This window comes from Sphaeramia orbicularis, chromosome 1 (assembly GCF_902148855.1).
Source record: "Sphaeramia orbicularis chromosome 1, fSphaOr1.1, whole genome shotgun sequence".
In the NCBI taxonomy this organism is placed as follows: domain Eukaryota; kingdom Metazoa; phylum Chordata; class Actinopteri; order Kurtiformes; family Apogonidae; genus Sphaeramia; species Sphaeramia orbicularis.
In genome coordinates, this window is record NC_043957.1 from 37,782,958 (window position 1) to 37,803,030 (window position 20,073).

At 38.0% G+C, this 20,073-nt stretch overlaps 1 protein-coding gene across 1 annotated transcript in view; it reads left to right on the top strand.

Moving 5' to 3' along the window:
• Positions 1–19,747, top strand: part of usp43a (ubiquitin specific peptidase 43a) — a 211,892-nt gene extending 192,145 nt beyond the window's left edge. The window contains exons 14-16 of the mRNA XM_030137013.1: positions 3,472–3,630; positions 16,569–16,730; positions 17,078–19,747. Coding sequence (XP_029992873.1) covers positions 3,472–3,630; positions 16,569–16,730; positions 17,078–18,234 — 1,478 coding nt within the window. The 3' untranslated portion in view covers positions 18,235–19,747. The remainder of the gene's footprint in view (positions 1–3,471; positions 3,631–16,568; positions 16,731–17,077) is intronic.
• The last annotated feature ends 326 nt before the right edge of the window (positions 19,748–20,073 follow it).

Here is a 20,073-nt window from a genome sequence, read left to right on the forward strand (position 1 = left end):
GAAGCACTCGGAGAGCGCAGACCTCCGCCAAGGCTGATCAGTGCCCCCCCCCCCGTGGGCCCCCCCACGCCAAGGAGGTTATGTTTTTGCCAGGGTTGGTTTGTTTGTTTGTCTGTCTGTCTGTCTGTTTGTCTGTCCGTTAGTGTGCAACATAACTCAAAAAGTTATGGACAGATTTTGATGAAATTTTCTGGTCTGCGCCCCCCCCCCCCCCCCCCCCCCCCCCCCCCCCGTGGGCCCCCCCACCCCCGATCACCACCAAAATTTAATCATTTCTTCCTTATCCCATTTCCAACAAAACCTGAGAATTTCATCAAAATCTGTCCATAACCTTTTGAGTTATGTTGCACACTAACGGACAGACAAACAAACAAACAAACAAACAAACAAACCCTGGCAAAAACATAACCTCCTTGGGAGAGGTAATAACATAGAAATAATGACAACTCCAAATTTTTCTCTTTGTAAACATAAATACTTTCATGTATTTACACTAAAATAAAGTATAACTTCGCAAAAAATTTGAATAACCTGAAAAAATATGAACAACCTGAAATGTCTTAAGAGAAGTAAATACAACTTTAACACGATTCTGCCTGTTACTAAATGTTTTGTGTGTTTGTAGATCCACTGTGATCTGTAAGTTATAATGTACATGTGTAAATGATAAACTGAGGCAGAATATTGTTAAAACTAGAAGCACTCGGAGAGCGCAGACCTCCGCCAAGGCTGATCAGTGGCCCCCCCCGTGGGCCCCCCCACGCCAAGGAGGTTATGTTTTTGCCAGGGTTTGTTTGTCTGTCTGTCTGTCTGTTGGTCTGTCCGTTAGTGTGCAACATAACCCAAAAAGTTATGGACAGATTTTGATGAAATTTTCTGGTCTGCGCCCCCCCCCGTGGGCCCCCCCACCTCCGATCACCACCAAAATTTAATCATTTCTTCCTTATCCCATTTCCAACAAACTCTGAAAATTTCATCAAAATCTGTCCATAACTTTTTGAGTTATGTTGCACACTAACGGACAGACAAACAAACAAACAGACAAACAAACAAACCCTGGCAAAAACATAACCTCCTTGGCGGAGGTAATTACACTGACTTTTTTCAGTTTGTTCATGTGATTCACGTCTTTTGAAGAGATGGTTTGTAGAAAGTTTGAGAAAAGTTTGAAGTTGACATTATTTATATATCATTATGTTATTATTTTACTGGTCCAGGCCACTGCAGATCAAATTTAGCTGAATGTGGCCCCTGAACTAAAATGAGTTTGACACCCCTGTTTTAGGGCATGGTTGGAGCGAAACACAGACCAGCCCATCTGTTTGTCCCACATGCTGCGGGTTGCAGGGGCGGTAAACCGGTCCCCAGAGGTTAGTCTAGTCCACAGTCATCTGGACAATGTCGTCAGTGAGACAGAAGTTGAAAACATCCTCCAGGCTCCTGATCCAGGCCACAGTATATAAGGTGGGTCCTGCGGTCACCATACTGGAGGGTGCACACGGCATCTCCCCGCTCCTAGAGATCTACCCCCATATGAACCTCCTCCGTGCTGAAATCTTGCTCCATCGTATCTGGTAGTGATGCAAAGTCAGAAATGACCATTTCCTCTGAACTGCCCCTCTTCAGATCAACCTTTGTAAACACATTCACGTTTTGCTTATGTTCATGTGTCTTTCTGGTGCTGGTAAATGACCCCCGTTCTTGTACCTCAGTGCTGTGTATTACTTGTGTGTATGGGGCTCTCTGCAGGTTTGTACGATGTGTATTTCACAATAATAAAACAGCAGAGGGATTTTAATCTTTGGTTAAAAAAAAAAAAATCTACACATGAACAACAGTGCACTTTGAAGGCTTCATAGGCATTTTACGCATTAGGGCACAAAGTCATGTAATGTACAGGGTGGGGAAGCAAAATTTACAATATTTTGAGGCAGGGATTGAAAGACAGTGTATGACCAGTTAGTTTATTGAAAGTCATGAGAATTTATTTGCCACAAGAAAATTGACATAATAGAAAATGTTTTTATTCTATGGGTCCTCCTTCTTTCTCAATAACTGCCTTCACACGCTTCCTGAAACTTGCGCAAGTGTTCCTCAAATATTGGGGTGACAACTTCTCCCATTCTTCTTTAATAGTATCTTCCAGACTTTCTCCTAATAGTTTTGCTCATAGTCATTCTCTTCTTTACATTATAAACAGTCTTTATGGACACTCCAACTATTTTTGAAATCTCCTTTGCTGTGACGAGTGCATTCAGCAAATCACACACTCTTTGACGTTTGCTTTCCTGATTACTCATATGGGCAAAAGTTTCTGAAAAGGTATGAATAATAGTGTTAGGTATGATTATGACATCAATATATGTTTGGTTTCAAAACAATTGACATAGTGCCTGCTGAGAAAAAACAACTAAATGTTCATTGTAAATTTTGCTTCCCCACCCTGTACACACCACATACATGCACACACGCAATAGTATTGTTGTTTACAAATGCAAAAAATTTAAAAAAAAATCTGATTACACGAATAATTGCTGAAATTTCTGGTAGAATACTTGACTTCAGAACGAATCAATAGCGGCAGTCCTATCAGAAACTGTTAGAAGCCACCAAGCGACAAAGAAAACTTGATGCTAAAAGATGCAAACATTCATGTGACATGGAGACAGTAATTTCATTTTGTAGTACTCTAAATCTGTATCAGAATTTGTCATGTAAAGCTGATGAGTAAATGGAGGAAGATATGTTTTGTGTGTGGGAGAAGATTGTTGCATGGTTGTGTACTATGTGTGAATATTATGTTGTAATTATGAATTTACATGTTATGTTAATGTGCCAAATGGTAGCAGATGGAAATTAGGTAGTAAAATCATATACACACACGTCTTTTCTTCAACAAACACTGTGATTACACTGAATATTTGAACATTTACAAGTAACCTCCATACCAGCTGGTGAGCAATTTGTTTGTAGTGTCTACTGTGGAAAAATAGTTTCAATACCTGTCAAAGTACACAGATTCTCTCCACTTTGAAATGCGTTTCTTAAAAGGACCTTTAATGGCCTCCTAGACTCAGAACACTCTAGTTTAGTCACATTTAGTCCAGTGCTTACTTGTGTGATGCGTTGGTAATTGCTAATCGAACCAACCAAGTGTTGGAAATTGGAAGGAACGGCTTGTGAAACCTGTCGATCCTGAGTCTACATGTAGGAGCACCGGAGACAACAGAGGATAAAGTGGGAGGACAGGAGGCTGTAACCATGACAGGTGGAGGAGGGAACGGTACAGTTTAGTAATTTGATGTTTACTTTAAAAATATATATATAGTATATATGTTTAAGTGAGTGAGCTTCTAATATCGCTTGACATCGGGGTCGAATTTGTAGCGAGTGCCTGGTGCATTTTCTGTATTTGCGTGGCTTAGATGTTACGTCTTTAGGTTTTGATTTTGTGCATGTTTTCTAATCCAGCCTATTGTAGGAACTCGGTGGATGCCCAGTGGTATAGCTACGATGACAGCAGTGTCGATCTGGTGCCAGAGGAAGAAGTGTGTACCAGAGGAGCCTACATCCTTTTCTACCAACGACGCAACACAATCCCCCCGTGGTCGGCCAGTAGCTCCCTGAGAGGTGAGACTAGAAAAATGTGCAACCGTTGTAATCATGCAACATTTCTCAAACTGTGGGGCAGTGATTGTCAATACTTCTGGGAGGGGTGTATGACATTGCTCCTGACAGAAGAAAGAGATGCTGATTGCAACAAAATGTACCCCGAGCTAATAAAAGGTTCTGTTTGCCTGGCGCAGGGTTTGTACTGGTGCTTGAAATCCTTGAAAATGCTTCAATTTCAATGTAGTTTTTTCAAGGTCTGAAAAATGATTGAATTTTAGTTTAAAGGAGTGATTTTTTTTTAATTGAATTATGCATTTGAAAACATTTCCCTATGGTCTACATAAACTGTAAATGCTATACTTGGATCTGAATTCTTCATTAATTAAACTCCACAGGTCCATCTTCAAATCTTATTTCTGAAGGTCATTTTAAGCGCTGGCCCTTTAAATACAAATGAGCCACTTCACACCCCACCCCCTCCAGGTCATTGACCATGTTTTCTAGCCACTTGTGTTCATTAATACAACCAACAACTGAACGTTTTAGGTAATTGGCTCAAAGTTTAGATGTATTTTCAGTTTTTACTACAACCACTGCTGCTGAAAAACAATTATGTCGTACTTGGAGAAATGTTCATTGGAAGTCTTGACCTTATATGTGCAAATGTCGTGACGTAACTACTTATAAAACATAACAAATTAAGCAGGAATGGGTTGTAGAAATCCACTCAATTTTTGCCAGAATTAATACAAAGATAGCATTGCAGCACCTGGAGTGTTCAAATTCAAACCAATAAATGTACCCAAGACTAATAAAAATGGGTTTAGCAAAATACGACCCCTTTAAATGCTTGAAAGTGCTTGCAGTTATAACCAAAACTTTTTACAGAGAGGTGATTCATTTTGAAAAATAAAACTTTATGTCAAAGAAGAAAATTAGTAGGTGCTTTCAGGTAGACTCTAGGTTCATTTTTATCTTAGGGCGTTTTGACACTTGGTATCCGAGTGTGTATCTGAGTACATTCGACCCTAAAGTCCATTTAAATTTATCAATGTGAATGCAAACATTCTATGTGTGAGTACCATACCCAAGTCCAGCTGAGAAGGTAGTCCTGGGTACAGACTGCATGGATTTCAGAACGAAACGTTGCCATGTGAAAGCAATTTGTACCCGAGACAGGAAGTGACCTAATCACCATGAGACTATAGGCGGTGCTCCTGTTGTCTCCTGAAAATGGCTCGGATCCACGCAGCACAGGTTCGCCTTATTGACCGAACCACTGTGATATATCAGGGACAACAAAGGTGGCTCTTCTTCTCTTTGCCTCAAACACGGGTGATGATGTAAGGGTTTGTCACTTCTGTTTGTTAAACAGCTACAGAATTCTCTCCACACCACCACCTACTGTAACACCTACTCGTTCTTGGGCATGGGCCGCAGTATGTGCTTGTGATCGTAACATCTGCAGGAAAGGTGTAAGTGTATCCAGGTATGGCACGGATCTGGATACCCAGTCTGAAAAGGCCCATAATCTTTGGCTTGGTGCCAGTCTGTCTGAAGAACACCAAGTGAACACCAATGTTGTGTTCTCCTTCAATTTCTAAACATGCTGCTATTATGAAACATAATTTAGATGTTTATAGCATAATACAATGTACATCATTGTGATAAAAAGTGAAAAAAAAAATCATGAGTATACTGTATGTACTCCTGTAGATATGTATTTTATCCCAGTGATAAGGTGCTGTGCTGGAAGAATTTGATAATGACACTTAAAAGTCCTTGGAAAATGCTTGAATTTGTCCTTGGAAAATGTGTACGAACGCTGCTGGGAAAAGAGTCACCTGTTATGTGTTCTTATTTAGTTTTAAGGCAGAAGCCTTAACATGATTGGCTGAAGGCCAACAGTGAACTGGTGATTGGTTCAGTAATTTGTATATTTACTAATATGGATTGGTTTTACATGAGTTTGTCCTATATATGTGACCCAACTTGAATGGAACCTTGTTCATGATACTCGTGAGCTCTGTAAAGGTAGTAAAGGACACATGACGATATCTTGTGTTCTTGGTAAAAATTTCCGACAACTCCTTTTTGATTTTTTGCATTTCTTCAGGTCAAAACATGTAGCATTCAAAACTAATGCTTTAATGTCAGAGCACCCAGAACTCATTTTAGGGGTTTTCTAAAGACAAATCCACTGCCATGGTGAATTCTCACTTGAATAGTCAAAGACTGTAGGTTTGGGAACAGAAAGAAATCATTTTACTTGTACAAAAAGAAAAACATGCAATGTTTCTCTTTTTGCACAATTTGTACGGTTTGCACTATTGTTCTGAGAATATGTTACATATAAAACGGGCTCATTGCTACCACTGATACTGTTAAAATAGGCTATCCATCTTTGTTACCAAATATCTGTTTGTTGTTAAAAAAAAAAACAAAAACTTTACTTCATAAACTTAATAAACATTGTACATTTCATATTTTCATTTGGAAAAGTATTGTCTTAGGGAGTGTCTTGTTGAATTTATTTGTGTTGCAGAGTGACTCTCTACTCCCTCTAGTGGCCACATAAATCCGCCAACTCATGGTCATATCTTTACAAATATAAATGTTTCGCATCTTTAACATAACTTCAGAGCTCTTTATTCTAAACATGCTGATGATAACTTTAGATGTATTTTTTTTCATATTTGAAGGTAGAAATACTACATATAGCTTCTTTAACCCTTTAAGACCTAGAACTATTTATGGGGTCGCTTCCAAATATTTAACCATATCTTAGCACCATTTATTGTAACATGCCATGTAAATTTAACTTTTTCCAGTGGAAAAAAGGTATATTCTTATCTTTATTTTCCTAATTATGTTTCATTAAACCCAAGAGTAATCAAAGGGTATTATATCAAAACAGAGAAAAGTGTTTCAACAAAATAGATTATTAACGTTATTAACATTAAACATCTGTCTGAAGGTGTTTCTTCCCTCAGTACGGAGCTTCTTAACATCCAAATGGGTAATTTTTTATGATGATGAAAAACTGAGAAACTACGTTTTACCTGAATTATGTCAGTGCATTGAAAGGATAAGTGGTTTAGACGTCATTAAACATTTTAGATCAATATATGCTTTTTGGTCATGGTCAGTGTCATGGGAGTCCTTGGGTGCCTTTTCTGTATTTCCCACAATGGAGATTTTCTGCCTTTGGGAGTTGCCATGACATTGCTGTCTTAAATGCCTTGAGGCAATTTCAGAAATATGACAGAATGGCTGATACCACCATGTATTTTTTATATGCATTTATATTTTTGCCACTAGATAAGAAAATACTTTTATACAGCAATGTAAGCCAGCACTTTGTTAAATTAATTAGTGACACCCACATGCATCAGTATTTATCATAGCATTACTGGCACTTCTATGAAAGACACATTAGGTTAAGGCAGGTTGAAAGCCACATAGAGAATTTAATTAGATGGTGTGATTGCATGATTACTGTTGATAATGGTATAAGGTTGACTTTTATTTTTTATTTCAGTCTGAATTCAATTAATGCATGTTAGCTGAGACTGTTCAGGCTATGTAAAGGGCAAGGACACCATATTCGTCATAGATACTTACAGATCAACTTCAGACCTTTTTTCCTGGCTGTGAGGTGGAAGCAATGCCAGTAGACCATTTAGATGTTGGTAAACAGTGATGATGTGTTTTGTGGGCGGGGCCTAACTGGTGGCAGAAAGTCACAGTTGTGGTATGAACAGTACATGGAAGCCGGTGTCAGGAACGTGAAAATCATGACAGAAAAAGAGCAAAGGAAGATACAGAGGCCTTCTCCGATCATTTTAATGGTCTATCAACAACAGGCAAGGTGGAAAGATAAGTTGACCATTAGCAGTGGGTTGAGGAGGCTTCCTGATCCAGACTCACTGTGGGCTCCACAGTGGATGGACATGTGTTTATATGTGGGTGGAAAAACCCAGTGTTTACACTAAAGAAAAGCTCAAGGCAGACAAACCCCTCCATGCCGAGAACTGGACTACAGTTGTGTTCAAAATAATAGCAGTCCAACATGACTCACCAGATCAGTCACTGTTTTTGGTATAAATCATATTATTACGTGGCAAATAATTTACCAGTAGGTGTAGTAGAGTCAGAGAAACCAACAGACCCAACATTCATGATATGCATGCTCCTGAGTCTGTGTAATTGAATAATTAAGTGAAAGTGGCGTGTTCAAAATAATAGCAGTGTGGAGTTCAATCAGTGAGGTCATTCATTATGTGAAGAAACAGGTGTCATTCAGGTGGCTCTCATTTAAGGATGAAGCCAGCACATGTTGTACATGCAATTCTCTCTGAAAACCTGAGAAAGATGGGCCGTGCCAGACATTGTTCAGAAGAACAGCATGCTTTAATTAAAACGTTGATTGGAGATGGGAAAACATAAAAAGAAGTGCAGAAAATGACAGGCTGCTCAGCTAAAATGACCTCCAATGCTTTAAAATGGAAAGCCAAACCAGAGACGTGGAAGAAAACAGAAGACTACCATTCGAATGGGTCAAACAATAGCCAGAATGGAAAAGACTCAGCCAGTGATCAGCTCCAGGGAGATCAGAGACGCTCTGAAGTTACCTGTGAGTGCTGTGACAATTAGAAGACGCTTGTGTGAGGCAAGCAAGAAGCCCCTGCAAAGCCCCACTATTCAGAAAAAGACATGTGCTGAAGAGGACACAGTTTGCCAAAGAACATATCGACTGGTCTAAAGAGAATTGGAGAAACATTTTGTGGACTGTTGAAAGTAAGATTGTTCTTTTTGGGTCCAAGGGCCGCAGACAGTTTGCCAGATGACCCCCAAACACTGAATTCAAGCCACAGTACACTCTGAAGACCGTGAAGTACGGCAGCTCGAATATAGAAAAAAACAATAATCACAATTATTTTAGTAATAATTGAAATCACGATTATTAAAAACAATTATTTGTTGACCTTAAAGTTGTTTATTTTTTTCTTGCAAAACAATGTAAAATATACTCTTTAAACATAAATAAAGCTTTTAAACACTAAAACAAAGTATGTTCACTTTTGTACGGAACAAAAAAAATCTTTGAATGCAAATAAGTATACTGTAAATTCAAGTATGTTTCCTTTTGTAAACAAATAGTGCACTGGAATTAAACTGCTATAGACTTGCCATAGAACTGTAGCAATAAAAAAAAAAAAAAAAAGTCACATAAAGTGCAAGTTACAAATTCAAGTATGTTCAATGTAGTAGCAGCTTGTGTAAAATGATGTTTTGAAGGCAAAACATAGCGTTTGTCCAGTGTATTCACTATTTGTCTGAAGCCCCAGTTGTCAGTGGTGTTAATGGAGCACGTACCTTTAACCAGGTAATGGCCAATGGATTCTGTCATCTTTTGTTGTCTCTTCGATGTTGATGAGTAATGAGTTGCAGCGTAAATAGATTCAGAGATTGAAGACTGAATTGTGTATGAAGTTGTAGACGGAGATGTTTTGTTTTGTGTTTTGGTTTTTCATCAGATATCATAAAGGTGGCGGTGGTTAAACTTTAGATGGTTACAAAGTTTTGTTGTGTTAGCGGTCGGTGTAGACACAACTACGAAACACTTTTTACACGTGATGTGTTTTTGCTCTTCGTCTTCTTCATCAAACCCAAAGTGATTCCATACAGTTGTATTTGACTTGCCTTTTTTGTTTACCAAGCGCTTCTGCTGTTATTCTCCTGCCATTTTTCCAGACCGCTAGGTACAACTATCCTGGTGGGGTGGACCTGCTGGCTAGCTGGCAGCTGGAGCTTAGAAGGGGGCGGGGCGGAGCAGCTCATGGTAGCTTGCGTGTGCGTGAATTAAAACAACTCAAAATTAATAATCGTTTTTTTCTCGATTACATAATTTTTGTAATCGTTGAGTGTAATAATTGAAACCGTAATTGAATTTCGATTAATTGCACAGCCCTACCCTGAAGCATGGTGGTGCAAGCATCATGATATGGGGCTGTTTCTCTTACTATGGTGTCGGGCCTATTTATCGCATACCAGGGATAATGGATCAATTTGCTTATATCAAAATACTTGAAGAGTTCATGCTGCCTTATGCTGAAGAGGAAATGCCCTTGAAATGGGTGTTTCAGCAAGACAACAACCCCAAACACACCAGCAAGCGAGCAGCATCTTGGTTCCAGCCCAACAAAATTAAGGTTATGGAGTGGACCCGGACCTTAATTCAATAGAAAACTTGTGGAGTGACATCAAAAATGCTGTTTCTGACGCAAAACCAAGAAATGCAGAGAAATTGTGGGAGGCTGTCAAATCATCCTGGGCTGGAATATCCTGTTGACAGGTGCCAGAGGTTGGTCGACTCCATGCAGCACAGATGTGAAGCAGTTCTCAAAAACAGAGGTTATACAACTAAATATTAGTTTAGTGATTCACAGGAATGCTAAATCTTTACGTTTTTTTTTTCAGTTTATTGAGTAAATATTAGAGTTTGTAATGAAAAATGCACACACTGCTATTTTTTTTGAACAGCCCAATATCATTTTTTCCTTCATTTTCTGTAAAGTAATTAAAATATTGATACATTTTTCTTCATGTTTTGATGTAAAATATAATGTGCAGTGTTCCCAATGAATGGAAATAAAAAATATTATAAGGATTTTGAGCTTTACTCATGTTTTGAAGAACACTGCTATTATTTTGAACACAACTGTATATGGTCGTGTCCAGGATATTGAATTCTGAGTGTTGCAAGGGTAGGGATACCGTTGTAACTCGCACAATTCAAGGGAGAAAAATCACATTGGCAGCCATCGGTAATGCTGAGCCCATGTTTTTATCAGTGAACAGCCTGTTTGACCCTTCAGTTTAAGAGCACAAAGAACACATAACAGGTTGGATATAGAACATCCAGATTAGTCTGATGGTTTTTGTGTGTTGAGGACCGTCGTGCTGCCTAGTCAGCGACAAGGACAAAGAACACAGTTTGACCAGACGTGGGCGACTCTATACTGACTGACCCACTGCACTTGCATGGCTGGGGAAGTGTTGTTTAATGTACATTAACCCTTTCATGTGTAAGTCACTACAGTGGACAGTTCTTCTCCAGCTGTTCTCTTGTATATTAATGGGTTTTGTTGTTTTAGTTTCATATCAGCCAACACAGTGGACACTTACGCACCATCTCATACCCTGACATTCATACCATGACTGTAACTGTGCTGTTCTTGATAAACCTGATCTGCAGTGACATGTTTTAGTGTAAATCAATTGTTATTTGTTAGACAAAAAGGTTTTTTTTTGCATATTATCTCCATGAAGTGAGTAATTACTAGCATTAGAATATGTTAAAATGTGAGAAGACATCAGATTAGCAGCATTAAAAATGTTTTTATTTCATTGCTTTCATATCACTTTCTGATATTGGGTTTTAAACACAGGTTTCTTTACTTCAAAAATTAAATTCATGGATATTTTTGTAACTATAGAAAAAAAAAACTTGATCACATTGTTTTTTTTATGCCTAAGGAGGAATAAAAACACTCAAGAAAAAAATCTTGACTAAGGTTCTCATAATGCATGCATGAAAGGGTTAAAACAATGTACACTACCAGTCAAAAGTTTGGACCTGTTTTTTCTTTATTTTTATGACTATTTACATTGTAGATTCTCACTGAAGGCATCAAAACTATGAATGAACACATATGGAGTTGTGTAGTTAAAAAAAAAAAAAGTGTGACATGAGTCAAAGCATGTTTATATGTTTTAGATTCTTCAAAATAACCACATTTTGCTTTTATTACTGCTTTGCACATTCTTGGCATTCTCTCGATGGGCTTTATGAGGTAGTCACCTGAAATGTTTTCCAAAAGTCTTGAAGGAGTTCCCAGTGATGCTGAACTCTTGTTGGCCATCTGCGGTCCATCTCATGTCATTTAAATGAGAAGGTGAGTCCAAACTTTTGACTGGCAGTGCAAATCACTGCTGATTCAGTCAGTTTCATCAGTCCAGTCCGTCCGATTAATGGCTTCAACCGTAAGCGTCGATGGTTTGCTTCAAATGGTGTCTTTAATGACGGTATTCAGTAAAAGTGAAGGTTGCTTTTTTAGCATTTCGATTTTGACAACCTACAGCACAGCAAGAAATTCTCCCTCCTCTTTTTCCTCTATTTTCTCAGATCTCTCCATTTGCCGCCGTTGATATACAGTGTTTTTCGGCCACCAAACTGGCAGTAAACTGTGACATCAACTCCAAAGTGGTCTATATGGAACCTGGTACTTCATCCCAAACTGTATTTTTAGAAGTTTAGTTGGTCTTTCCTTTCTTCTGACCTGCAACTTTGACATCACAAAATTACCAGCAAAATTTTTTAAGTTGTACCAGCAAGCTCCCTTGGCCTGGAAATTATGTTATAATCACAATTTTTCCCCTCATAAGATGGTTATTTGGAATAATGGAGACATTTCTGTTGGGAAGAAATCTATTTTCAATCAAAGTTGGTTTGATAAAGGTATTATTTATGTGTGATCTCTTCGACAACGATGGTTTAATGCTTAGTTATGAACATTTTCTTCTTATTAAAGTCTTTTCCTATAACAAATAAGGAATTCAGTCAGGTACCTAAAGCTATCCGTCATGGTCTGCGCTTTCTTATGAAAAGTCATCTTCAGTTTCAAGAAGTGATAAGAATAGAGTCTTGTTTAATGATTAATAGTATTGACATTTTAGATTCTAAATGCAAGGTTAAACATATAAGAAACACATTCTATGAAAAGCAGAAAATAACTCCAAGAGGGAAGGCTTTTTGGGACAATGTCTTTTCATATATTGATTGGCGAAGAGCATGGATATCACCATCCAAATACTGCATCTACAATAAGATAAGAGAGATTCATGTTAAGATTTTACATTACATTTACATTTATGCATTTGGCAGATGCTTTTTTCCAAAGCGACTTACAGGGGAAAACCAATCAAATTAATCAATCAATCAAATTTTATTTATATTCTGTTGTTTTATTTATATTCTGTTGGGTTTTTGTAAATTGGCTTAGAGTCTGGTTTTGACCAACTCTATATATAAAGTGTCATGAGATAACTTTTGTTGCGATCTGGCGCTATATAAATAAAATTTGATTGAGTGATTTAATTGGTTTTCCCCTGTAAGTCCCTTTGGAAAAAAGCATCTGCCAAATGCATAAACATAAACATATACAGGGTGGGGAAGCAAAATTTACAATGAACATATAGTTGTTTTCTCTCAGCAGGCACTACGTCAATTGTTTTGAAACCAAACAGATATTGATGTCATAATCATACCTAACACTATTATCCATACCTTTTCAGAAACTTTTGCCCATATGAGTAATCAGGAAAGCAAACGTCAAAGAGTGTGTGATTTGCTGAATGCACTCGTCACACCAAAGGAGATTTCAAAAATAGTTGGAGTGTCCATAAAGACTGTTTATAATGTAAAGAAGAGAATGACTATGAGCAAAACTATTAGGAGAAAGTCTGGAAGATACTATTAAAGAAGAATGGGAGAAGTTGTCACCCGAATATTTGAGGAACACTTGTGCAAGTTTCAGGAAGCATGTGAAGGCAGTTACTGAGAAAGGAGGAGGACACATAGAATAAAAACATTTTCTATTATATACATTTTCTTGTGGCAAATAAATTCTCATGACTTTCAATAAACTAATTGGTCATACATTATCTTTCAATCCCTGCCTCAAAATATTGTAAATTTTGCTTCCCCACCCTGTATACCACTAATGCATATCTTTCTAAATTTTCAGATCTAGAACATAAATGTAACTTATGTAATAATGAGCCTGAAACTTTAATACGCTTATTTTATCAGTGCAATCACTCTATTAACCTCTGGACTGAATTGGAAAGATATATTTGTGCAAAGTCAAACACCTCATTGTAACTGCATGTATGTCTGTTATTACATGTTTTATTCACAAAGAGAGCAGCATTGAGTACATTGTTAACTCATAAATATTGTTTAGTAAATTCCATATCCATTAATGTAAATTGTTGAAAATGACCCCCAGTTTACACAGACTCCTGGTTGAATTTGAACAGTACATTTACAGTATTAAGCTTATCAAATTACACGATGGACGTTTTATAGAGAATTAATGTTTAAGAATCCCTTTGTATGTATTTGTTTTTGTTTGTATGTTAAGATTGTAAGTTCTTGTGGCCTTGACAATTGTGTGTTTGATCTTTGTTAACTTTAATCTTAAAAATAAAGGTTTAAAAAAAAAAAAGGTTTATATGGAACCTGATAATGTCGTAATGTCCCTCCTGGTCATTTTCTGTCTTCAGTGTCAACCTTGATGATTAAATGTATGTGCACTGAATGTGACTTTGCAAATAAGAAAGGACACTTTTGTTTATATGAACATAACATATTTAGTGCTCTCTAGTTGTATCACCTAGCTAGTAAATTGTGGTTTGTTTGCATGTTTACATTTTCCGTATCTCTGGCTGGGATGTATTAATTAGGATTATCTGGTTATAGCAAACAACTTTGATTTGTTATGTTATGCAATGCAATAGCTGTCAAGTTTAAAGTCTCTGCTTTTGCTTTTTCATTTCTTAGCAATCAGAAAATTCAAAAATCACAAACACTCCCTTTGAAACTATCCAAGTCAAGTTAAATTAACTGTTATTTGCATGTTTAAATGGACGCTTTTATATGCATTTTTAAATGAATGCTGAATGAATATCACTCCTCATTTAAGGAAATTACGGATATTTGGCTGTCATGTTTCTTTTTACGCTTCTGGCTGTACACGGCAAAAAATTATTTCTAAGAAAGTGAAAAAAGCCTTATTTCTGGAACATTTGTCTTATTTTTCATCTAAATAGAAAAACAGCGTGCCAAGAATATTTTAATTAAGAAAAATATTCTTATTTTAAAAAGTATATCTAACTTTTTCTTAATAAGATTTTCCAGGATTTTACAAGTAACAAGGTATAGCAATATTTAGTAAATTACCCCAGCAAAGGATCAAGATTGTTTTGCTTATTTTAAGACTGAAACCATATGCACAACTTCTCAATTTAAGAATCTTAAGAAATGACAATAACTACCTTTTTTTTTTTTTACATTTATTGTTATTTACAGGCTTAAAACATGACAAAAATGATAACACAGTTTAACATGACCCTTGACTAATTTGAAAAAAACTAATCAAAGATGCATCTCAATCACAGTTTGCACATCAGATGACAGCCTATATAAAACTGTGCCTTTTTTCAGTACATCAGATGAGGCTTTGTACTGCCCAATGCTGCTCAAGAATTGGAAGGCTCCTAGGTGTATTGCTTAGTGCTTGTTATTTTTACCCATCCGTTCTCTCTCCTTCATTTCCTCTGTTTTTTCTAAGGGAATGAGTCACAATCTCAGAGTGACTGGAAGTAAATGACTGTAAATCTGCAGTGGGAACATGCTATAAAAAGTCTTTAATATGCAGCATAGAAAAATATATTGACAGTAATTGCAGGTGTCGAGTCTAAACTGTCAAAATTGTACCTTGCGTTCTGTGACAACTGGAAGAAAAGCTCATTCCTTGTGCATGAAAGTTCACTTTGACAAAAGGAGACATGTTGACATGGTTTTATACCGCCATTGTTTTACTGTAGAACTGTTTCCATACTAGTCTGCTGCTTTGACAGTCCTATCAGATCCACTGGAGCAATCTGTCAACATGTATATTTAATGTGAAAAACTGCTCTGGTCTCATCCACAAGACACAAAAATGTTTTCTCACTTTCTCCTACCCCCTCCTTTTTCAGAAAACAGCAGATACCAAGGTTGTGCATTATAACACTCAAAGCAATTTAAGGTTATATGCTACAAGAAAAGGTACAGAACAGTGAACAAAAAATAATGACTATTGTGTTACCTGCGCAATTTGGAGTGGCAACTACCAGATGTGGAGTGGCACAGATTTCAGCTGTTCATGCCTCCAAAACTAACAACTTGCATCAAGCTTTATAGCCATTTACAACACAGCCTGCAAAAGTGGTAAAAGATGTTGATGGACTCGATGTCAGAAGTGTCAGAAAGACAAAAACAACAAGCATGATTTAAAATGACCTCCTTAACCCTCCGGTATCCTGGTGCGCCTGTTAGGCACACTTTTCACTTTGTTTTAAAAAACTTCATATTATTTTTCACTATTTAAATAAGGTTAGAATTCAAAAGTTCATTTGTGCATGATCTTTAACATTCTGGCCACCAACTAAAATGTGCACATTGTAAACAAAAGAAAATTACAAGACTAGCATCTGTCTCCCAAGTGTGCCTAAAACGCACTATTTCTTCCATTTGATATGTATGATTAGGGCTGACCTTGATTTGCAAAAATAAAATCAAATTAGAGAAGAAAAATAAATCAATATATAATATTTAATAGTCTGATTTATAGGTGTGCCTTTTTGGCACACTTGGTGACAGATGCTAGTATTTATGTATATTTGACCTAGCGCCAAAAATAATAATGCAAAATTAACCAATGTTGCTGTTAATCATTGACATATACCAGGATGAAAAAATCAAATAATATATGATTCACTTTTTCTGTTGTATATTGAAAAAAATTATTTTTTATGTTTTTTGCATCCAAAAAAATGGTTTATTTACATTACAAAACCAACATTTAAAGGGTTAAAAAATATGACAATTATTGAGTATTTGGTATTTTTATTTATGGTTCAAGTTGATGAAATAGAAAAAAGTGTAAAAGAATTAAAAACAAACTGTATGAATTTTTTTTTTGTTGACATTATTCCACAAGTGAGCCAAAAAGGCACACTTGGTGCTTAGTAAGGGCCTTGCTGGACGGGATACCGGAGGGTTAATACTACTCTACATTCTCTATGATTGACTGTTTTTACAAGGTCTTTTACTTTTATCACAGGCTCCACAAGTTCATCCATGTCAGACCACTGGCTCATCCGGTTAACAGGCGACAGTAAAAGAGGAAGTCTGGTCTCTCGATCTTCCACCACCTGCCCGTCTTCCATACCTGACTCTCCAGAGTCCCCTGTCTTCCTTGACAATGATTCTAAAGAGGAAAAAGGTAATGAACCACATCCAGAAATATGGCATAGCTAGAAAATCACTGAATATTTTTGCCCTAAACTTCCAATAATTAAGTAAATAAAGTTATGTTTTGAAGTTGTGTCTTTTGCTCCTCTGTCTGTTTCCCCTCAGTCTTGGTCATATACACTTTCTGGCCAAAAGAAAAAAGTCATACACACCATATTTGACTGGAATGCATTTAGCTGTAATTGATAACCATAAAGTTATAAAGTTAAAGTTAGTACCATAAAGTAGGATATGATGCCCTCTGATGGATCGTGTTTGTCTCCAGATTGTTGAATTTAACTGTAATAACAAAACATTGTCTTCTTACAAAATATTTAGGGGGGTTTGAGAGCAGACCTTTCATCCGGGGTCTCCAGGGTCGCAGTGTGAGCATGAGAACCCCCAGCAAGTCCAAGGACACCCTGAGCAAAGTGCTTCCTCTGCGCTGGTCGCTTGGTTCCAAGGACAGACGAAAACCTGACCCAGTGCCTCCCCCAGTCCAAGACCCTGCTCCTGTTGAGTTGGTGCAGTACTTGGAATCTGGCAGACGTCCACGATGCACAAAGGATCCAATAGTGGCGCTGATGAGCGGACCGCCTGGCACCAGAGAAGCTGCTGAAGGCCAAGCAGCTGGCCGGTCTTCTAGTGTTGGGAGTATAAGTCATTTGGGTGTTGGAGAAGTGGCACCAGAGTCTCCCCAGGTCCCTCAGGGCCAGAGGAGACCATCAGACAAGACACCCAGTTTGAGAAATAGCAAGACCAGCCACGCAGCCGACGAGGTCCCCGCGGTAAGCAGTAGTTCCAGTAGTAACACTCTAACCAGGAGGAAGGATTCCAGGAAACAGAGCTCCTCCAAAGACAGTGAGACAAAAAGAAGACCGAGTGCTGGAGTTCAGCCCAGCTACAGCACTCCCAGCCTTCACGACGGGACACTGAGAAGACACAAAGGGGAAAAAGGGGAAAGGGCTGACCACGGTACAAATGAAGGAAATTCAAAGCCCAAAAAAGGTGAAGTGCCCAAGAGCCATGAGGGACTTCTGTCGTTCTTCAAAGGTAACTTCCTGAAGAAAGACAAGGATTCAAGAAAATCCAGAGAGGGTGATTCAGGGAAGGGGGGAGGTGAGGTAGGAGGTAGAAGGACCCTGTCAAGGCTGTCACTGTCCAACGGAGCAGCAGGAGGCGGAGGTGGAGGTGGAGCCGGGGCCGAGGGGGGCAGATCCAACGGCTCAGGCTATGTAGGTGATGAGATCGCAAATGGGAAAGTGGGCCGAACTACGTCAGACATCAAACGCTCCCAGAGCTCTTCAAACATCCCTACAAAGGCAGAGCAGAGCATGCGTAGGACAGCATCTTTGCATCGTAACGGGATGTCTACGGCTCCAGCACAGTCCCGCAGCCTGACAACAGACAAGCCTTCATACAGCACCCTGCAGAGGCCTCGTTACAGCACAACCTCCCTCGGACGCAAAAGGACGGTCCCCGAGTCCAGCTTTTGACACTGAGATGTTCACATTTACGCACACACAAAGCCTTTTATTTGACAGAAAATGAATGACGTCCATTCTCTGAGATCAAAGCAATAGCGTTGAATTCACAGCGGTACACTATGTTGCTCCCAGATAATAAGCGGGCTGGAGTGGCAATTTACATTGCCCCGGCTGCACCGGGGCAATGTAAAAGCAAAATGCAAAGCAGCAAATGAGATTCTATTTATTCTGGGTTAGAAAGAGCAGAATTAAATGATGTGACCGATCCATCAAATATCAGAGGCAGTCCATCTCTATTCTGGTTTCTATGAATTAAAACAAGTGCCTGAGCAACATATATGCAGTTTAAGTCAATGAGCTTTTGTCAGTTTAGCACTGGAAAACATGAAGTCCTTTACACGCACACATGCACATGCAGAATAACTGCATTTATGTCTATTATGTGTTGAAATCTATCACTGTTTTTTAATTAACAGTTTTTTTCTCTTACTGTCAACACACTGATTTTGTTTATTTTGTCAGAATGTATTTTGCCTACTTGTGGCACTTGAAGGCTATAGTTTCTGTATGATATTAATTATATTCAGTTCATTGTTAAATGTCCTATACTTATCTGTGGTAGGACAGGGTTTATTTCCATGTGTCTCAGAGGGAATGGATTATTTCTTGAAGAGCAAACCCACAGTTGAAAGAACAAGACCATAATTGCAGTGACTTTTTGGAGATTATCTGTATTCTGTACGATCACTGATGCTGGGGATCTTAATTGTTGTTTGGTTAATGGTTTATCCAGGTACAAGGATGTTCTTATATCGCTATCTGACAAATATCCCTGGTTCTACATTCTGTATTTCTATCTTTTTTCCACCTAATATTTATGGGTGCCTCCTCGTCTATTCCATTTCTAACGTAAGAGCCCATATCAATTCAGCTGTGTAATGGAAAGATCCAGCATTACTTTCTTTTTTGCTCAAAAATAACTATTATTTTAGGAAGAAATTATTTTGTGGAGTGTCAGCGAATAACATGCAACAACCATCATCCAAACCAGGACTCTAAGCAACTCATGCACAACTTTATTAACAGCTACTGGGTTTCACACCTTTCATGATGTCTTATCCCCATTTAGCCAAACTTACTTTTTTCATCAGTACTTGGCACTCACTGAAGATGTACTTGACATTAAATAAAGCTGCAGTGTAGGAATGTCATAATTAGTGAACCACATTGCCATTAGAGGAAGACAACAACATCTTTCTGCTTGCTAATTATAGATATATGAAATATGATAATTAGCTTTACTTTGACTTATGTTCACACCAATATTCATTCAAAAGCCTCTGAAATCCTGTTTCTTTCATGATTCAGATGAATAAACAGCCTACATACTATGAATCAATATTGTTTCAAGTTCACAAATACATCCCTCAATGGCAATTTAAGTTGTTATAGGAGTATCTAACTGCAAAAATGGATTCAACATGCATCATTATGTACATTCAGAGTTAACATCTCCTTAATTTAAAAAAAACTAGAGCAGAAAAAGCATACTAGGAAGAATATTTTGTGACACGGTGGTGCAGTGAATAGCATTTGTGCCTCACAGCAAGATGGTCCTGGGTTCGATTCCAACACCAGTGGATGGGGGTGGGACTTTTCAGTGTGGAGTTGCCTGCGTGGGTTCTTTCTGGGTACTCCAGCTTCCTCCCACCATCCAAAGACATGCACTGATAGGTTAATTAGTTAATCTAAATTGCCCGTAGGTGTGAATGTGAGAATAGTTGTTTGTCTCTATATGTTCAGCCCTGTGATGAACTGGTGACATGTCCAGGGTGTACCCCGCCTTTG